This window comes from Chelon labrosus (genome assembly GCF_963514085.1).
Source record: "Chelon labrosus genome assembly, chromosome: 21".
Lineage (NCBI taxonomy): Eukaryota > Metazoa > Chordata > Actinopteri > Mugiliformes > Mugilidae > Chelon > Chelon labrosus.
In genome coordinates this window covers 10,498,149-10,517,546 of record NC_140354.1, presented here as the reverse complement: position 1 = coordinate 10,517,546, position 19,398 = coordinate 10,498,149, and the positions used below count along the sequence as shown (strand labels likewise).

Below are 19,398 nucleotides of genomic sequence, written 5' to 3'. Positions count from 1 at the left end.
GGAGTAAGTCACAGTTGTGTTTGTTTATTTGTTGTGTTTCTTTGTTTTCAGAGGAAGAGCAAAGTTCATTATCAGGTGGCCGTGATCATCAACTATCTGGGTCATTGCATCTCTCTGGGAGCTCTGCTACTCGCCTTCACTCTCTTCATGAGACTTAGGTAATCCACCTGTCTGTCTGTCTGTCTGTCTGTGTGTGTGTGTGTGTGTGTCCTGGACGAAGTAACATGATACCAGCTAGTCAGAGCCAGCAGTGGATACAGCCTGAGAAGTTTGTTTGGCAACTGTGAACCAAGAGATCAGTGTAATAAAGCATAAATAAAGAAACTAATCAGCTGACTGACACTCTGATGAACCTGAAGGATCAAATCCTGTCTAATTAAACAAACAAACCAGCCACAATCAGTTAGTGCGTGTGCGTCAGTGTGTGTTGTGGTTTAGTGTGTGTTTCCGCGTTGTGTCAGTTTGTGAATCAGTGTGTGTCTGTGTGGGTCAGTGTGTGTGCTGTGTGTGCTGGTCGGCGTCCAGTCATTGTTGGAGGATTAAAGATCAAAGACATCATGCAGAGGACGGATTAGAGACACACAGATCACAGATTTCTTTTATGTGTCTCCTCCTGCTGTGTAGTTGTGTTGTTTACTTAAAACCAGACACGTCTTATGGATGACCCGTTTCCGTCTGCTGTGTTTGGCGTGCAGGAGATCTGCACAAATAGCCACAGCCTCACACAGAAATGTAACACCCGTCGCGTAGCGCCATGTTGGTTTATAAATGTACTCTATGTGTGCGGTGTATTACAGGAGTATTCGCTGTCTGAGGAACATCATCCACTGGAATCTGATCTCCGCTTTTATCCTGAGGAACGCCACTTGGTTCATTGTCCAACTGACGATGAACCCCGCTGTTACCGAGAGCAACCAGGTGACAGCCCCCCCACACGCAAATACATGCAATATGTGATTGATGTGATGATAAAGTGGAAAAACACAAAGTCATGATATCATACGCCTTCTCCTCCCAATTCCTCCAGGTGTGGTGCAGGCTGGTGACAGCAGGTTATAATTACTTCCATGTAACAAACTTCTTCTGGATGTTCGGTGAAGGCTGTTATCTCCACACAGCCGTCGTCCTCACCTACTCCACCGACAAACTCAGGAAGTGGATGTTCATCTGCATCGGTTGGGGTCAGTCCATCCGTCTGTCTGCCTGTTTACCTGTCTGTCCACCTGTTTACCTGTCCATTCACCTGTCCATCTGTGTGCTTGCTTACAGGCATTCCGTTTCCCATCATAGTGGCGTGGGCTTTCGGGAAGCTATACTACGACAACGAGAAGTAAGTCACATGATTGGGCCGTAAGCGTTCCAATAAATGAAAAGCCTTTCTCAGTTAGTCGTTCTCCAGGGCTTCAACTCACGGTCTGTAGCTCAAACAGCAGCTCAGGTAGATTCTGATGACAACACACCTGTACCTGACCCAGGGAACCGAACAACTGACTAAAGAGATGATGGGTTTTTGTTTTTTGTTTTTTTTTATCTTTTCCCCCCCTTCACTCATGTCGACGTGTAGGCAGTCGGACTCAAAGCAGCCCGGCATCAAAGCAATGCCAGGTGTTGAGTTGGTGTGTTGCTTCAAGTGAGAAAATAAAATGTGAAACAGGAAGTTTGTACTCTCAGACGTCTGCAGGCAAACAGCTCAAACACAGACTTTATGTCATGAAGCCGGCCAACAAGATCTTACCTCTGACTGGCAGTGAGTTACCATACCAGATGAGTCAGATTTGTTGTTTTTATATGAAGACTGTTAGCGCAGATGCAATGCCATGTATTAACAGATGTGATGTGTCATTTCAGAAAGCAGAAGACACTTTTGAGTCTAATATCATAATCATTAAACATAACCCATATTTCACCTGACAGTTATTTCTGTTTTGTTTGACAGGTGCTGGTTTGGAAAGAGGGCGGGGGTTTATACAGACTACATCTACCAAGGTCCCATGATCCTGGTCCTGCTGGTAAGATCACATCCAGTCCATCTTAAATACAGCAAGTCCACCTTTAATCCTGTCGTATGACCTCTACTGATGCTTTTGAGATAAACGTTACAGCTGAAAGATTTATCTTTCTGTTTTTGCTTTGGCCTCTGGTTTGGAAGTTGCTTGTTCTCACCACAGTACATTTGCAATGGGTTGTTAACATTAAAGTTTATTTTTGTCGAGTTCATTTTTAGAAAAGGACAAAATCACTTGAGTGGAGCTTCAGCCTCGAGCAACAGTTCAGTTAAAGCTTGTAAAAACAACAAAAATAAAAACTGTGTGAAAGGGTCTCTTAAGTATGCACTCTTGACCTGAAGTAGCCCAGCTGTTTATCATTTCTTCCACTTCCTGTATTTAGTCTTCTGGTCTAAATCTAATCTAATGTGAACACAGCACAGACTGTAAACCCAAATTCCTTCTTCTTTAGATTAACTTTGTCTTCCTGTTCAATATCGTTCGGATCCTAATGACCAAACTGAGGGCGTCAACAACCTCAGAGACCATCCAGTACAGGTATGAACTCTCCAAGCACCTTTACACCTGGTGAGAACCACAATCTCAGTGCCATCAAGGCAGCTGATCTGGAGGAACTCAGTTTTTAGTCCAATCCTTCAAATGTACACTGGCAAAGTCACAATGACAACATGCTGAAATTTAATTTTATCACGTTAATGAAGCCTGTTAGCTTGCTAACATTAGTCAATTAGCTGTGAACACAGTGTCTAGTTGAGGCTGATGGGGACTGGTCATAAATCCTCTCTACACCTTTTAGTGCACATTGCATGATGCCAGTATGACTAGGCAATAGACTTCAGTTCTCAAGTACAACAGGATCTTGCTCATCAGTTAGTGGGTCAAGAAGCAAGGATGCTCCTTCTTCTGTCTTACTGAAGACTTCCTTGTGGATTTGCAGTATTTCTTCTCGAACTGTACAACCCAACAACTCAGCATTTGTACGGTTATGATGTCAACATTGGAGCCTTCACACTTTCAATCTCTTTCGGAAGGCATGCCCCTACATTGGTGCATACACAGGGTTTGACCAGTGTCTTGCCACTATTGATCCAGAATGGCTTTGGCATTACCTTGTGACAACATTGTAGTTGATCTCTTCCACATGTGGTCTCCAAGGGTTGTTTCTCATGTGGGTATTGTCAATACCCTAACATGTTGACTTGATGATGGATCAGTATGGAAAGTAGAAAGATCACCACAAAACGAACACCACTCTGGATCACAGCCAAGAACTGACTGACATTACCATCTCTAATCATTAAGACTCAGCACATGAATACATTTACTAAAACAATAACATGACCAACATGGACCAACCTGACCATGTTTCAGGTTAACTATGAGAATAACTGCATGATGAATCTCTAGTTTGAAACTCCAGTGAAGTGGTGTTGCTGTTTCCTCTCTGCTCTGATCTTCCCTGTTGTGTTTTTTTTAAAAAAATGTTTGGTGTAGGAAGGCGGTGAAGGCGACTCTGGTGCTGCTGCCACTGTTAGGGATCACCTACATGTTGTTCTTTGTAAACCCTGGAGGAGAAGACGAGGTTGCGCAGATCGTCTTTATCTACTTCAACTCCATTCTGGAGTCCTTCCAGGTTCAAACCCACTTTCATGCTACAATTTTACTTCATCACAAGCAGAATGAGTCCAGCACTGAAAGACTAATGATGCATCCAAACCTTGCTCAAATGGAAAATATAATATTTTACACAATAATGTTTGCTTTACACCCATTTAAACCAATATGTAAGCAGCGTGTTGACTTTTAACGTTTGAACATACCAGGCTTAACCTGACACCAGGTTTGAGAGACAGAGACAGAGGCAGCTTGTTTGCACTAATTGTCAACTAATGCTGTCACTCTTTCTCTGCAGGGTTTTTTCGTCTCCGTTTTCTACTGTTTTCTCAACAGTGAGGTAATTTAATTTTTCTCTTCTGGTTTTGTTTCTGTGGTGTACCTCAGGGTTCTTCACTGGGTCCCATATGTTTTTTTTTATTTACATATTAGTAATCTTGTTAACAAATAATATTTACCACACAACATATAGCTGTCTCTCCCCACCTGTCTGTGTGCAGGTACGCTCTGCTGTCAGGAAGCGCTGGATTCGTTGGCAGGACCGTCACTCCATACGGAGCCGGACAGTGCGAGCCACGTCACTGCCCACCTCACCAAGCAGAGTTTCCTTCCACAGCATCAAACAGTCCTCCAACCTCTGACCTCTGACAGATCTCTGTTGGACCTGAACTCACCCACTTGGGCAATCAGAGGTGTTATTCTGGATCTGACAAGAATATCCAACCACAGTGCAGAACACAGATTTGTGGAGCCAAAAAGACGAGGATCAATAAGGCCTTTCTGGCTCTGCCCATTTCACGTTCCAACCAATCAGCTGCTTCCTTTGGGTCAAATGTATATCAGGCATTCACTGTCTATATTGTAATATTGATCACCAGCTTTCTACGGTTTACTAGAAGTGACACTCACACACAAACACAAGTGGTATGTTTATTGCTGCTACAGCTTCAGATCCATCTGCCTTCAGACAGTTTCAGCTGAGCTCCTGATCGAATATATGTCTAACAGAAAACAATGTGAAACAAAAAGTTTAACAATAATGAAATAATAACCAAACAACTTTGGAAATGGTTCCAATGGACTGATAAAACATATCTTAATAGTCCAGCCATTTTTTGAAGTTTGGAGATTTTGTTCAAACTTGTGGTCAAACTTTATGTTAGTTTTTTATCCAGTGAGCTGGTTCAAAGCAAAACAGTCCACAGAAGCAGATTCCTTCCAGAACTCCATCAGTGCAGCTGGAGATCCTGAACGCAACATGATGCACTAAAACATACAGCAGAGCGCTGATTGAAAATGTGAATTCTGTTTTGGTTCCTTTACTTGTTTTGTGTCACAGATTTTTAGAATAAACTCTCTGGTTCTGTCCTAATTCGTTCAAGCACAATTCATAACAAAACATTTGAAATAACTTCTGGCAGCACGATAATCATTTTATAGATTGTACTCAATTCTAAATCGTAATGAGATGAGGATAAAATAAATTTTGGGGCCATCATAGTAAATTTGGAATGTAGAGGGGCCTAAAAAGTTGGTTAGTTAGTTCATTCTGATATTACAAAATATTCCACAGTGTTGTTGCTAATTTAATGACGACAAGAAATGTATAGATTACCTCAAAATCAGTAGAAATAAAAACACAACCCAAGTTAAACGAATTGTTGGTACAACACATGTGAGGATACAACAATGTGTGCATTACTAAAAATATTGAGCGAACTGTAACAAATATATTAGTGTCAAGATAACAGATTTTGGGTTCATTAATAAATTGTGGATTACAGAAAATTCGGGGCAGTGCTGTAATAACCCAGAGGGGAAAAAATGCAGAGACCACACCAAACTCCTAAAGATATTTAACATATTTATTTGCTAATTTTAAGGTTTGTTAACTGTGTGTTTTTGAGATATTTGCACTTTCCATGAGATGGACACTGTACAGAACAGGTTTAGTTTAGTAGAAAATCTATTTATCATAAATTGTTATTGTTGTTGTGCAATTTGCACTCTGTAGAGGTATCTGCAAGTCTTTATTTAAATAAAAATGAAGATTTTGGTTGGCCCTGATAGAAACCAGTATTACTAGCACTAACTATTGTAACCACAGTAACCATAGTAACCTGTAGTGTGTTTAGTACTCATAAGTTTGCCGAAGGAAAAACTCAGGATGAAACACATACTGCTCCTCTTCCTCCTTTTCCCTGAATTCATATTTTTCAGTATTGTGCCTGAATGTTAGTGTGTATGTATGTGTGTATGTGTGTGGGGCTCTTGTCCAGCTATCTTTGTGAGGACCTGAGTTTTGGACCTCGCCATGAGGACATCTTGCGCTGAGATCCTCACAAAGATAGCTATACATATGTCTGTGTGTCTGTGTTTATATAATTATTGATTAGTTAAAATATCTGTGGCATTATTTGCTGGAAAACGCTTGATAAATATTTGATTTAAAAATATTAGTTTTTGTATATATTGAATTTATAAGAATATCAGATTAACATCTTTAATTATTTAATCTGTGATGGTCTAATGACACGGGGAGCGCTTGGGTTTGTGCACCAGACACAAGAATAATGGAAAGGTGAGTGGGGTTTAAAGTTGTTCTGATACTGTACATTTAGATGTGACCCCTTCGTATGTACTGATGTCTGACATGTATGAAATAAACTTGTCCTCAGGATGAATGCTGTGTTTCTTCAGCATGTGCATGCACCAGGAAGTCTATGACGGACAGTAAACACTCTGCTTCTCTTATAAATAACTCTCAGGGTGAGTTTTTACAGCTCATCAAATTCGATTTTGTAAGAGAACCAGCTGTCAACAGCTTTTCATAAATCCATCACTCAGTTTGGGTAAAATCCTTCTTTATTCCTTGGTTATTTAAAAACTGTAATTCCAGATTTGGAAAGAATTTATTTTGTTGTTGGAGTAATCCATTTTCATTTTTGGGAAGGGTTTCTCAAAGCAACATTGGATTTAATCACTCTGATGAGAAAGTCAGGAATATTTATAGCCAAAACTGGAGCACCTCAAGGAAGCATAGTAAGCACTTTATTGTTGTCCTGCATGGTAACTGATGTGGGAAGGAATGGAAACTGAGATTCAGTTGTAAAGAAACTGCAGAGGATTATTACAAAAGCAGAATAGGCGTTATATAAATTAGATTTAAACTTTTCAATTGACAAGACAAAGAACTGATAGTGAGGTAATGACAACCGTTGGAAATAAATGACAGGGAAACACAAAAAGACAGGAAGCTGAGTGACAGAAACAAGAGAATGTCAAAATAAAACATGAAGCATTAAAAGATTAAATGGACAAAGGAAACACGAACAAAGGATGTCACTGTGAAACTGGCGTATTCTAACACTTCGGTACATTACTATCTTCACAGTCAGTTGGAAGGAAACAGGAGGCGGTTGCTGCGATAGTTTGTTTGCTGGTGCTAGTTCGCAGAACTTAAGATAGGTCACATAAAACAAGAGAATCGATTGATAAATTTTCACTGAGCCATGTTCCAGCCACTATCTTGTTTCAAAGCACACAAAAACATTATCACGGTTATGTAGCAGTAGGACTCAAATGCAAGACACAGAGGGGAGGCAGGAGTAGGAACTCAAAATTTATATAATGAGAACTCAAAATCCAGGGAACAAAACACAGATCCAAAAACAGGTCTAATCAAAAAACCAAGAACACAAGGAACTGAACGGTAACACACACACACACACAGGGGTGAATTCACAGCAAAGGAAAACGGCACAGAAGAAAATCCAACAACAGCAAATTGACAGGGGTAACATAGCAAATGACTTGACAAGGGACAAAGGGTAAGGCAGGGTTATATACTATATGCACTCACACACAAGCGCTGATGGAATAACGCGAAACAGGTGAGACCAACGAGGGGAGGAGCACACAGGCAAAAGACACAGACCAAGACAGGTGAGTGAGATCACAGAGGCAGGAACAGAAAGACAAGAAGTAAAACTTCAATTCAACAAGAAAACTCTATTACAAAATAAAACAATAAGACACCAGAAGAGCCAATAAATCTGATTCTATAGAATTCTATAAAACGCAACAAAACACTGATGAGGATTGAGAGGTTTGTATAAAGAGACATCGAAATAAAAAAGTCGATGCAAAAAGAAAAACAATGAAATAATTCATCTACACAGACAGGAGAAAACACAAAAATTAAAGAATCTTCTTCTTTTCGTCTCTTTTCTCCATCTCTGTCGTATGTCTGTCGCCCTAAAGGTCGAATACGATGTAAACAGACTGATCAGCCCGTCAGATATCTCTGTCGTCATGGCGACTGAATATAAACTCGATGTGATGGAGCTGAGACTGTTAGCCTTCGTTAGCTGCTCCACTTGTTTATGAGCCGCCGGTCGCCGAGACAACGGGAAACAAAGGGGACTTGATTTCTTCTTTCAAGGTGAACAAACAAGCAAAAAGAATCGCTTACCTCAACGTCTTACATCACACATTTATGCTTCTGAGAGCGAGAACAATCCCAGAATAAACACAATCAGACTGAAGAGCTTTTGTCTGTGATGACTGAAGTTCAGCCAGCACTTATTCTGAATTACCAAACCGTTTTTCACTTTTAATTTACTTGCATAAAAGATCCATTAGATTGAAGTCGTGTGTGATGTTTGTTTCAGTCAGTTTGGTTACTGGCTCTGATACCAGCCAGGAGATGTAAAAACGACAGAACAGAAACGTTCGGCTAAAATAAAAATGAATGAAACAGAAGATATAAAAACAGAACAAGGGATTAAAATCATTGATTGTATATAATATGGACAACATGTCACCACTTCCTTGCATTGGCCAAACTGACACTAATATCCTGGGGATACGGGCGGTGCCATTTTGCAAGTTTGGAGCCAGAGTCTGCGCAATACGGTCCGAGAGTGGAGCCATGCGGAGCCACATTATCGATGACCCGCCCACACTTCCACCAGACTCACTCACGTTTTCGTTTGATTAATAAAGTACTCTGCTCTACCTTCTATGAAAAAATGACACTTGAGTATGCATCAGTATTATATTAATTGCCTCAAATGATTGAAAGTATCCTTGAAAAAAAAAAGTGTTTGACGTGTATTTTAGTGTTTTAGTTTGGCCCAAGTCCCATCCACTAACATAGAAGAGGCGGAGCTTATGACCTATACTGCAGCCAGTCACCAGGGGGAGCTCTACTTGCTTTGGCTTCATATTTTTATACAGTCTATGTTTTAAATCTGTCCTAATATTTGTTATCAACAACTTTACTCATAGCACCAGATCAGTAACAATAGGTGGATTGAAATGAAACAAACAGCATCGTTCAGCTTTTTTATCCACCTTGTGAAACATCACTGTACCCTCGTGTGGACTTGAGTCACCCAGGTGTACCAGAATGCATTTCATGGGAGTCATTAAGTACACTGCTGTTCCAATTATAGAACTACATTCTATCAGAAGTCCAAATTACCAAGTACTCAAGTCTAATGTTTGCATACTTGGTATTGATGAATTTCTGACAACAAGAGGAGGATGCTCAGCATTTCTCTTGGGTTCAGGGGAAAAGACAAGTAACAGATGTTGTATCACATCCAGAGGGGTTCGTAATATTTTAGCCTTCTTGTGTCATGTATGAGGTTACAAGTAAGCCGAGAGACAGAATAATAGAAACAGCTGTCATTCAGCTGAAAAATAATATCAACAAAGAGTGCTGTCTAAAGGCAAATAGTTTGTGTATGCTCCAGTTTTGCATCTGTGGGATCAGATCACAGCACATGTTTTCCTCAAGTGAACTTATAAAACATGGCAACTCATTAACATCAGTGAGTCAGTGGCAGTGAGTTTTAGTTCTTATTCATGCAGAAAAGAGACATGATGTTGGAAATGGAAACAGAGTTTCAGCTCGCTGTCATCAACACGTTCAAGGACCTTCTCCCAGCACTGATGGGGATGATTCACAAGCAGACTTTCACAAACAAGTCAGATATGTGTTGCTCTGCTTTTAATGGTTCGTCTGCAGTTTAAAGTAAACTTGACGTCAGATTCTGAAAATGGTGAATGTGGCAACAGCTGGGATAAAGGAATTCAAATTCAGGCAGATGTGCTGCTGTACTCTCGTCTCCAGCCTGTGTTTATCTGCCAATGTGGAGCCAGCTGTCAGATAAATTGAGTTCATGCAGTAAGTTAAAGATTTCACACAGGAAATTGAATTTTGTTGCCAGTGGAGACTTTTTCTCTGAGAATTAAATCTCTGCAGACAGTGAAATGTCTGAGCGGTGAGTTCCCCCTGGTGGTGAGTGAAGGTGCAGCACAGACAGTAGAACTGACAGTAATAATCAATATTATTCACTGTCTGGCAGGTGGAGTAAGGTATGAAAATAAAATGATTAAATGATTAATGATTAAATAGCGACTTAAAGGGGGACTACTGTTTTTTACAACCTGGACCTTATTTCTGGCATAAAATATGATCGTTTACTTGTGTTATTTGTAGCTGTTTGGGAGATATTTAGGTCTGCGTATATCCATATAGTGGGAGTGACTGGGGCACCAAAACGCAGCCTCTAAATAACGCATTATCTGCCGTGAAACTCGTTCATTTCACCAATATTTTGTTATTATACGCTAGTGCTATTCCCCGTTGAGTCCAGAGTTACCTATTATCATCATCCAGGGTTGGTAGATTGACCTACAGACCCCGGATGATGTCATCTCTGAGCGCCACACGAAACCCGCGACAGTCGGCTTGTTTACCTGTAATTTTACCTGTGGGTCAATCTACAGACGCCGGATGATGATAACAGGTAACTCCAGACTCAGCGGGGAATAGCACTAGTGTACAATAACAAAATATTGGTGAAATTAACGAGTTTTGCAGCAGATAATGCGTTATTTAGAGGCTGCGTTTCGGTGCCCCAGTCACTCCCACTATATGGATATATGCAGATCTAAATATGGGTGAGTAAATGATCATAGTGTATGCTAGAAATAAGGTCCAGTAGTTCCCCTTTAAATTTACACAAATATTGATAAAAAAAAACCCCAAAAACATTCAGTTTAAAATCATTTTCATTTAATGCTTAGGTTTCTGTAAACATCAGCGAACTCAACTCTTATAGGTCACAGCTTACCTGTGCGGCTCTGTTCACAGAAGCACACTGACACCTAGTGGACAGGCGGAGATCATGCAGTCGCAGCAACAACAACAATATATAATTTATAGTCTTATTATTATTATTATAGTATATGTACATTTGTCTTCAAGGCCGCATTTCAAACATTAAATCGTCAATAAAAAACATGAGTTCAATGATTAAATATTCTGTATTTACATTCACACATTGATGGGCGGAGATTTGTTTATCGCAGAAAAGAACAAAACGTGACTAAAATAGCTAATCAACAGGTGGCGTTGAGGGAAAGATTAACACGGGTTCAAATAAAAAGATTTACGCAAAAACATGATTTTATTCTGTGTTTTGCTCAAGTTATCATCAGTTCATCAGCAGCTAGAGAGATGACAGCAGAGGAGGTGCCGCTGAGTAAGGAGTCCTGAGCCTGAACTCAACACATGATTGGACGCCGAAACAAACGGAAGCTCCGGAGTGTTCTCTCCCTGCGTTCCATCGCGATGCAGGGATGCGGGGGGGTTACCATGGCAACAGCAGCCTCCTCCCAGCATGCAGTAGCCTCCCACCCTCCCTCTCAGAGCGGCATCAGGGTGGAGCAGCAGACAGACGGACATCATCAGCAGCAGAAGCAGCAGACAGGAGGTAAGACACGGGCAGCCGTCTGACCTCCGCCCGGCCGTCCTCTCTCTCTCTGCGTCCCAGGTCCTCCGGGTCTCTCCCGTCCGTTGGAGACTCGGCGGTTTCGGGTTCGGCAGCGGCGGTATTTTCCGCTCTCTGGCCGTTTGTCACCGCCCGCTCCTCCGTTAGCCTGCGGGCTAGCACACAGAGGAGGTGTGGGAGGTGCAGGCAGGTGGAGGAGGTGTAGGCAGGAGGAGACGGTAGATTTTAACGGACGCTGTGTGTTGCTGCATCATCATCATCATCATGGAGGTTTGATTGTGTTTCTGAGCATGCTCACTGACCCCTCCTCTGCTCCTTCTCCATCACTTTCCCACTTCCACTCATTCTCCCCTTTTCTCTCCTCTCTTTCTACTTTTCATCCTTTTCCTTCCACCTCCTCCTCTTGCCCCTCGTCTCCTTCCTCCACCCCTCTCTTCGCCTCTCACCCTCCACGTGTTGCTCTCCTCTCCCCATTTTGTCCTCCTCTTTTCCCACCATCCATCCTCCTCCTTCTCTCCTCCTCAGTGAAGATGGACGGAGACACCGCCCCCCTCAGAGATGGGCCTGCCCAGGACGTTCAGAAGGCGATGGGAGGTTGGTGTGGTCCTGTCAGACGCTGAGGCCGTCTGGCAATAAATCATCAATGAGTTCACTTTGATTCAGATGTGTTTGATGAAACTGATTAAACTTTAGACTGACTCCTCCTCTCACACTGACTCCTCCCTTTAGACTGACTCCTCATCTTACGCTGACTCCTCCCTTTACACTGACCCCTCCCTTTAACATTTATTCATGTCCCAGATTAACCCCTCTTCTCACACTTATCCTCTTAGAATAACTCCTCCTCTCAGACTGTCTCCTTTACTCACACTAACTCCTCCTCCTCCTGACCCCTCCCTTTAGATCAACTCCTCTCAGATTGACTCCTCCCTTTAGACTGACCCCTCCCTTTAAAACTGACTCCTCCTCTAACACTAACCCCCTCCCTTTAGATCAACTCCTCTCACACTGACTCCTCCCCTCACGGAGACTCCTGTCAGACTCACTCCTCCTCATATTGTGTCCTCCTTTCGCACTGACTCCTCTCAGATTGACTCCTCCCTTTAGATTGACCCCTCCCTTTAAAACTGACTCCTCCTCTAACACTGACCGCTCCCTTTAGACCGACGCCTCTCGCACTGTCGACTCCTCCTGTATTGACTCCTCCCTTTAGAATGACTCCTCTCACACTGACTCCATTCTCAGATTAACTCCTTCTCTCACAATGACTCCTCCCATTAGATTGATCCCTCCCTTTAAAATGGACTCCTCCTCTCAGACTGGCTCCTCCTCTTGCATTGACTCCTCCTCCTCCTACACTAACTCCTCTCATATGGACTCCTCTCAGACTAACTCCTCCCTTTAGACCGACTCCTCCTCTCACAATCTTGCTGTCACTTGGACTTTTATTCTCAGACTGACTCCTCCTGTCACACTGACGTTTGTAAGACAATCTCCTCCTCTCAGACTGACTCCTCCTCTCAGACTTGACCCCTGTCAGACTCAGTTTGTCTCCTTCATCTGTGATGTTCTCTGGACACCCTCTCCTCCTTTTGTCTGCCTCTCCCTCTTTTCTCCTCCTCTTTAAACTCTTCTCCACTTTCTTTCTTTACGACTATCCTCTTCCATCTTTCTCCTCCTCCTCCTCCTCCTCCATTAGACCAGGCGTCAGGTGCCAGGTCTCTGGACAAATACCCAGGTGGAAGTGAAGGGGAACAGGAGGAGGTGCAGGGAGAGAGAGAAGTTGGTGAACAGCTCGGGAGCAGCACTGACGAGCAGCCAGACAGGAGACAGGATGAGCCGAAAGAGGAGCACTCCATGACAAACAAACAGGAGGAGGAGGAAGAGGAGGAGCAGCTAGGAGGTGAAAAGGAAGACAAGAACGAGAAACAGGCAGGGACACCTTCCTCCTCCTCCTCCACACCTTCTCCTGGAGATGAAAGAGAGGAGGAAGAACTGAAAAGGGAGGAACAGGAAGATGATGAAAAGAAGGAGGAAGAAATGAACGGCAGCGAGGAAGAGGAAGTCAAAGAGAAGGAGGTTCCGCCCGAGACTCCCTGTCTGACCTCCACGCCTCCTCCTTCACAAGATGAGGAGAAAGAAAGGGATGAGAAAGAGGATGAAGTAAGAGGAGATGAACAGGAAGAGAAGGAGAATGAAATGTCTGACGAAGAGAGAGAGGAGGTGAAAGAGGAGAGAGAATGCATGATGAAAAAAGAAGAGGGTCAGCTAGGAGGAGGAGATGGAGAGATGGAGGTGGAGGAGAAACAGGAGCAGCCAGAGAGCACGACAACTCTTGATGGTAAAGTAGGAGCTGATGAAGAGGAGGGGGAAGAAGAAAGGACGGACAGGGAGAACAAGGAGGAGATGGAGGAGAAAGAAGCTGCAGTTGAGAGAGAGGAGGAGCAGCTGAAAGGAGGAGCAGTGGTGTCAGATGAGGAGGAGCAGCTGGAGTCACCACAGCTCCCCCCTTCCGTGGAAATCCCTGATAGCAAGACAAGCGCCCCCTCCCACCCTGAGGAACAAGCCGAGGAGCAGGAGGAGGAGAAAGCCGACACGGTTACCCAAAAAACTCCTCCCGCCCCTCAGTCCTCAGCAGCCCCTGCCAATGAAACAAACGCTCCTATGACCAACGGACTCAGCAAAGAGAAAAGACGTCTGGATTCTGCTGCAGCTCCACCCTCCAAAACCAGAGCTCCACCCGCATCAGCTGTCCCAAGGCAGAAAACAAGCACCTCTCCTTCTATGAAACAGGCTCCTCCAGCTAAGAAATCAAGCGCTCCTCCTCCCCTGACTAAAGGTCTGTCCTTCATACCAGCTTTCTCTGCACTTTACGCCTTTCCTCCACCTCCTGCTCGACCTCCACCTTCACCACCTCCCCATCCTGTTCCTCTGTAGCTTGCGCCTCCTTCTAGTTTTCTTCTTTCTCTCCCTCCGCCCTATTAACACCTCCTTCACTCTAACCTGAGTTGCATTTCTCCTCTCCTCTCCTTTCCACCTCCTTCTTTGTATTCTTTTTATTTGTCTCCTCCACCTGCAGCTCCTCTTCCTCTCCTCCTCCCCCTTTCTCCTCTGTGTCATATTTCTAGACGTTAAAGGAGCATTGCGTATATTTACGTTTGTCCGAAGCTGAAGGTGACACAGACTGGACATTTCCTCTTTAACCTCCTGGGTTGTCACGGAAACGGATTGGCTGTCACTCTCTCTCTCTCTCTCTCTTTCTCTCTGACCTTCGACCTCCTCTGCTTGCCTTTTCCGTTTGCTGCTCTCTAACACAGCGACATAACCATCCATGCGATCAGTCAGATTCAGTCGCAGGTGTACGAGCTTATTAGTAATAATCAATAACTGACCAAGTCTGATTTTCAGACCTAGTTTGTGTTTCTCTGGTTGATTGTTGATTATTACTCCTAATGTGTTTCTCCTGCGGCTGAGTCAAGGACAGTTGATGTTTACTGTCATCAGTCTCCTCCTCTTTCTTTCCTCCCCCAACAGCAAAAGCAGCCGACGAAAGCATGAAGGTAAAAGAAATAAAAATAAATCAACCTATTGATACATGAGTCATCATTTCTGCAACGGCCGGCGCTCACCCGTCTCCCCTTTGTTGCGTTTCTCCAGGCCTCCAAGACGGCCGGAGGAGCCAGAGCAGCCAAGCTGATCTCAGCCAAGAGTACAGGTACGCTGCACCTGTCCCACCCGTTGACCTGAGCAGTTTGAGCTGTTTCCGACCTCCCTGTCTCCCTGTGTCTGTCAGAGTCTGTCGACGGAGTCAGCAGTCCAGGCAGTCGTTCTCCTGCCAGCCGCTCGTCCACTCCAAACAGAGACGTGAAGAAGGTACGAACACCTGTCACACATCTGACCAGGTATCCCAGAATGCATTTTGTGAGTCTGAACCATAGACTGTATAAAGACGGACGGCGGGACTGCTCCTCAAAAGTGAAGCCAAAGCAAGTAGAGCTCCCCCTGGTGTCTGGCTGCAGTATAGGTCATAAGCTCCACCCCCTCCATGTTAGTGGGTGGGACTTGGGCCAAACTAAAACACTAAAATACACGTCAAATATTATTTTTTTCCAGGAGGGTTTCTGTCATTTTAGGTACTTAATGTAATGCTGATGCATACTCCATTTTTCTGAGAAGTTTCGTTTTAGTTGTCAAGTCCAAACTACCAAGTATGCAACTTCAAAGTTTGCAGTGGTTAGTCCTGTATTTAGCCGCGACTGGGTGATAGTGGACTAACCACTACAATTTAGGTCGAAAAACTGTTGGTCTCCTCCACTACAGCAAAACAAAACACATAATTAAGCCAAACTTAAAACACCTGTAGCCACCTTCGGCTGCATGACACTTCACTGCCTCCCGGTGGCTCGGAGGAAAACAACCCTCTTAAAGGATATGTGGCTCTTACACTTTGGTATTGATGAATACCCATAGATTTTATAGTTCATCTTGTTCTCATGGTTTCACTGGGCTTGTTGGCGTCTAATGGTTTTTAATTGTAACCATTTCTTCCGGCTTAACTGGTGTTTGTTGTTAACATGCTGCGGGTGGGGATTGTTGCTAGTCCTGGGTTGAGGTTGCTGCCTTATTGATTCTTGACCTCCTTCATGGTCGTCTCCAGTGGTTGCTATGGCATCCTAACTGGTAAAACTGGTCCTGCAGGTGGCAGTGGTCCGGACCCCTCCCAGGTCCCCTGGCTCTGCTCGTGGACGGACGCCCCCACTCCCCTCCCACCCCATGCCCGACCTGAGCAACATCAAGTCAAAGGTGGGATCGACAGAGAACCTGAAACACACACCTGGAGGGGGCAAGGTAACGTACATCTTTCCCTCTGCACTTGTGAGGAGCCTGATCCTGTCTGATCTGACAGACTCCTGACTCAGGTCCATTCTGAATGCGTGTCTGCAGGTTCAGATTGTCAGCAAGAAGCTGGATCTCGCTAATGTGTCGTCAAAGTGCGGCTCCAAAGACAACATCCGTCACAAACCAGGTAACATTGCCATCACAGCTGAGGAGAACTGGGCACTCAAACTCAAAGCTTCAGTGGTTCACATTTCAGTGGTTCACATCTCGTGGTCATGAGATCAAGAAAGTGTGACCTTGATGCCTATAACATCTGTTCCTTAAATGGGACACAAATTGAGCAAGTTTCTCAATACAAATATCTGGGTATTTGGCTAGATAACAAACTATCATTTAGAACACATGTGCTTGATCTCACAAAAAAGGTAAAAATTAAATTAGGTGCACTTTACAGGATTAGATCTTGCTTCTCTTTAGAAAACAGAATGACCATTATTCAAGCAACTATAATGTCAGTCCTAGACTATGGTGACATTGTGTATATGCATGCAGCTCCTTCCACTCTGAAATCACTGGATGCAGTTTACCACAGTTCACTACGTTTTATAACTGGAGAGGGTTTTAGAACTCATCACTGTAATCTATACCAAAATGTTGGATGGTCTTCCCTCTATGATAGAAGGGAAAGGCACTGCCTCCTTTTTGTTTATAAGGCATTAATGGGAAAGTTACCTTTTTACCTAACTTCTCTTCCTAACATAAAATCAATCTGCCACAATACACGTTCACAGGGATTTATATCTCTTCAAACTCCTCAAATTAAATCTGAATTTGGTAAATTAGCTTTTACATTTTTTGCATCTAATAAATGGAACAAATTGCAAGAATTATTAAAATTAGATAGGTTTGTGTCTCTTGACCAATTCAAGGGTATGATTGATGATATGGCTGTTGTACAATGTTCTTGTTTTGACTAATATTTAGACCTTTTTTATATCATTATTTATTATTATTATTTATACATACATATTCTTCTTTTCTTTCTGTTTATTATAATTATTATTATTTCATTTTTAATTATTTTATTACTTTATACTTTTACCATTATTATTATTATTATTATTATGTTTTTGCCCTTTTTATCTTTTATTGTTCTTGTTTTGTTATTTTGATTATTGTTGTTGTATGTTTTTGTAACTCAGGGCATTGCTGTAAAAGAGCTTGATGCTCAGTCAATTTCTCCCTGAATAAAAAACGGTTGATGATGAACTACACCTACTGCTGATCTATTGATCAACCAGAGACCTAAGCTCAGGACACCGAAACGACAGAGTAGCAGACTGTAATCTACATTCTGTAGCTGATAAGACTGTAACACTGCACTGCTGTCCGGTCTGAATTCACTCGATCAATGAGAGCTCTGCCTCATGTTCTCTGCTTCTCAGGTGGAGGGAAGGTGGAGATAAAGACAGAGAAGGTGGTTTTCAAAGCCGTTCAGTCTAAAGTCGGTTCTCTGGAAAACGTCACTCATGTGCCGGGAGGAGGGAAGAAGAAGGTACACAACAGGAACATACTATATACTGTGTAGCAAACAAATAAAACAGGCTAACATCAGGATTTTATGGTCAAACCACCCCTTGGGTAAGTAAGCCTTCAGGTTGAGAGTGAAGCGTTGTATTGGGGTGACACGGTACTATCAGGTTTTTAACTGCTGGTTTGCCGGTTTTCAAATTCTATGCTTAATTTTACAGGAAGCTAATGAAGAAAAGCTAAAATTGAAGACACGGGATCGCTTTTGCTACTGTAGTTTGTCAGTGCTCAGCTAGAGGCTTTATAAAGAGCTTCGTGGACAACCAGTAGCTAATGAATAACCGTAGTCCAGCAGAGAAGAAACAAATGGATGCACTACTTTTGCAGCATCACTTTGAGACCGGATGTTCCAAGTTGTGACAATGTTGTGCACTTGACTTAAAGGACCTATCCCGGTCAAATATAACTCTGTGTCTATTCACAGATTGAGAGTCAAAAACTGACCTTCAGAGAAACCGCCAAAGCCCGAACCGACCACGGCGCTGACATCATCGTTCAGGCCGACTCCAGCCCTCACCTTAGCAACACTTCCTCCCGTGGAAGCCTCAATGCTGCTGAAGCCACGCCCCTCGACACCCTGGCCGACGAGGTGAGAGATTCACCCGTTTTGAAGAAATAATTCAAAGCCACACACAAAACACACATCAATTAAAACTTCCTCTTCCTGTCAGGTGTCGGCCTCCCTTGCCAAACAAGGCCTGTGATTGGATGACCCCTGTGCCTGAAGCCCCCGTCCCCTCTGTTACCAAGGAAACTGCTTGATGGAAAAAAAAAAAAAAAAAAAGATATCGTCAATTTGCCTTTTTCTTCATTACATTCACTTCACACCACAGATCGGAGAGGTTTTATGATATTAAAGTTAAACTGAATGCAGCTCTACTACATAACAGTCAGCCAGGTACTCCTGAGTCAGACGAACAACATCAGTTTAATCCAGATACACCCTGCATGTTTTTAGCCTAGCTTAGCACAGACACTGCAAACAGGAGGAAGATATTAGCTTAGCTACGTGAAAAGAGAGAACAACTGCCCGTGTTGGTTCAGCAAACTTGTAGCTATTGGATGGCACTTTTCCACCTTCCTTCAGCCTTTGTGCTAAGCTAGGCTAAACTGACCTTAAACCTCTTTGTACGGAGGCAGAGAATAGATTTTGGAGGTCTTGAGTAGAAGTACAGGATCATAGATATGGTTTGAGAAGTCTTTGAGGAGGTTATGAGCTTAAAAAAAGTCGTTCTTTGAGGAGAAGAAGCTGAGATACATCATCTGGTCTGACACTGAAGAAACAGAAAATGCACTGAACCACGCTAATTGATAACTTGCCTGGATTAGCCTGTTAGCATTGGTTAGCTTTGCTCATAAAATCCCTCCAATCAAAGAAAGCCTCTCTCTGAATTCGCCTCTTTCCGCCACTCACCATCTCTTCTGTGTTTCTCAACGGCCCATGATGACCCCCCCCCCCCAAACACCTCCCATCACTGAAAAACCTACCCAGAATGCAGTTTGATACCAGGTGCCAAAACCATCTCTCTCTCTCTCTCTGC

General features: G+C 43.2%; 2 protein-coding genes across 2 annotated transcripts; both read left to right on the top strand.

The window, feature by feature from the left end:
* The first annotated feature begins 638 nt into the window (after window positions 1-638).
* On the top strand, window positions 639-4,307 carry crhr1 (corticotropin releasing hormone receptor 1). The gene is made up of 8 exons (XM_084571187.1): window positions 639-918; window positions 1,028-1,181; window positions 1,270-1,330; window positions 1,937-2,009; window positions 2,458-2,543; window positions 3,501-3,639; window positions 3,919-3,960; window positions 4,121-4,307. The coding sequence occupies exons 1-8, from the start codon at window positions 769-771 to the stop codon at window positions 4,259-4,261; spliced, it is 846 nt and encodes a 281-aa protein (XP_084427313.1). The 5' UTR covers window positions 639-768; the 3' UTR covers window positions 4,262-4,307.
* A 6,985-nt stretch (window positions 4,308-11,292) lies between these two features.
* maptb (microtubule-associated protein tau b) lies at window positions 11,293-18,622 on the top strand (the record flags this gene model as incomplete). Its single annotated transcript, XM_084570029.1, has 11 exons — window positions 11,293-11,410; window positions 11,954-12,022; window positions 13,128-14,267; window positions 14,963-14,988; window positions 15,086-15,143; window positions 15,222-15,301; window positions 16,127-16,276; window positions 16,373-16,454; window positions 17,713-17,822; window positions 18,282-18,446; window positions 18,529-18,622. 11 exons carry the CDS (start codon window positions 11,293-11,295, stop codon window positions 18,559-18,561), a joined length of 2,031 nt encoding a protein of 676 aa, XP_084426155.1. The 3' UTR covers window positions 18,562-18,622.
* Window positions 18,623-19,398: the final 776 nt, after the last annotated feature.

What these genes read in the sequence shown, in the direction of transcription:
- crhr1 (XM_084571187.1), top strand. Translation starts at nt 769, where the DNA reads ATGTACTCTATGTGTGCGGTGTATTACAGGAGTATTCGCTGTCTGAGG. An exon ending in GTTCATCTGCATCGGTTGGG is followed by an intron (nt 1,182 to 1,269) that starts GTCAGTCCATCC and finishes GCTTGCTTACAG; the next exon opens with GCATTCCGTTTCCCATCATA. An exon ending in ACTGTTTTCTCAACAGTGAG is followed by an intron (nt 3,961 to 4,120) that starts GTAATTTAATTT and finishes GTCTGTGTGCAG; the next exon opens with GTACGCTCTGCTGTCAGGAA.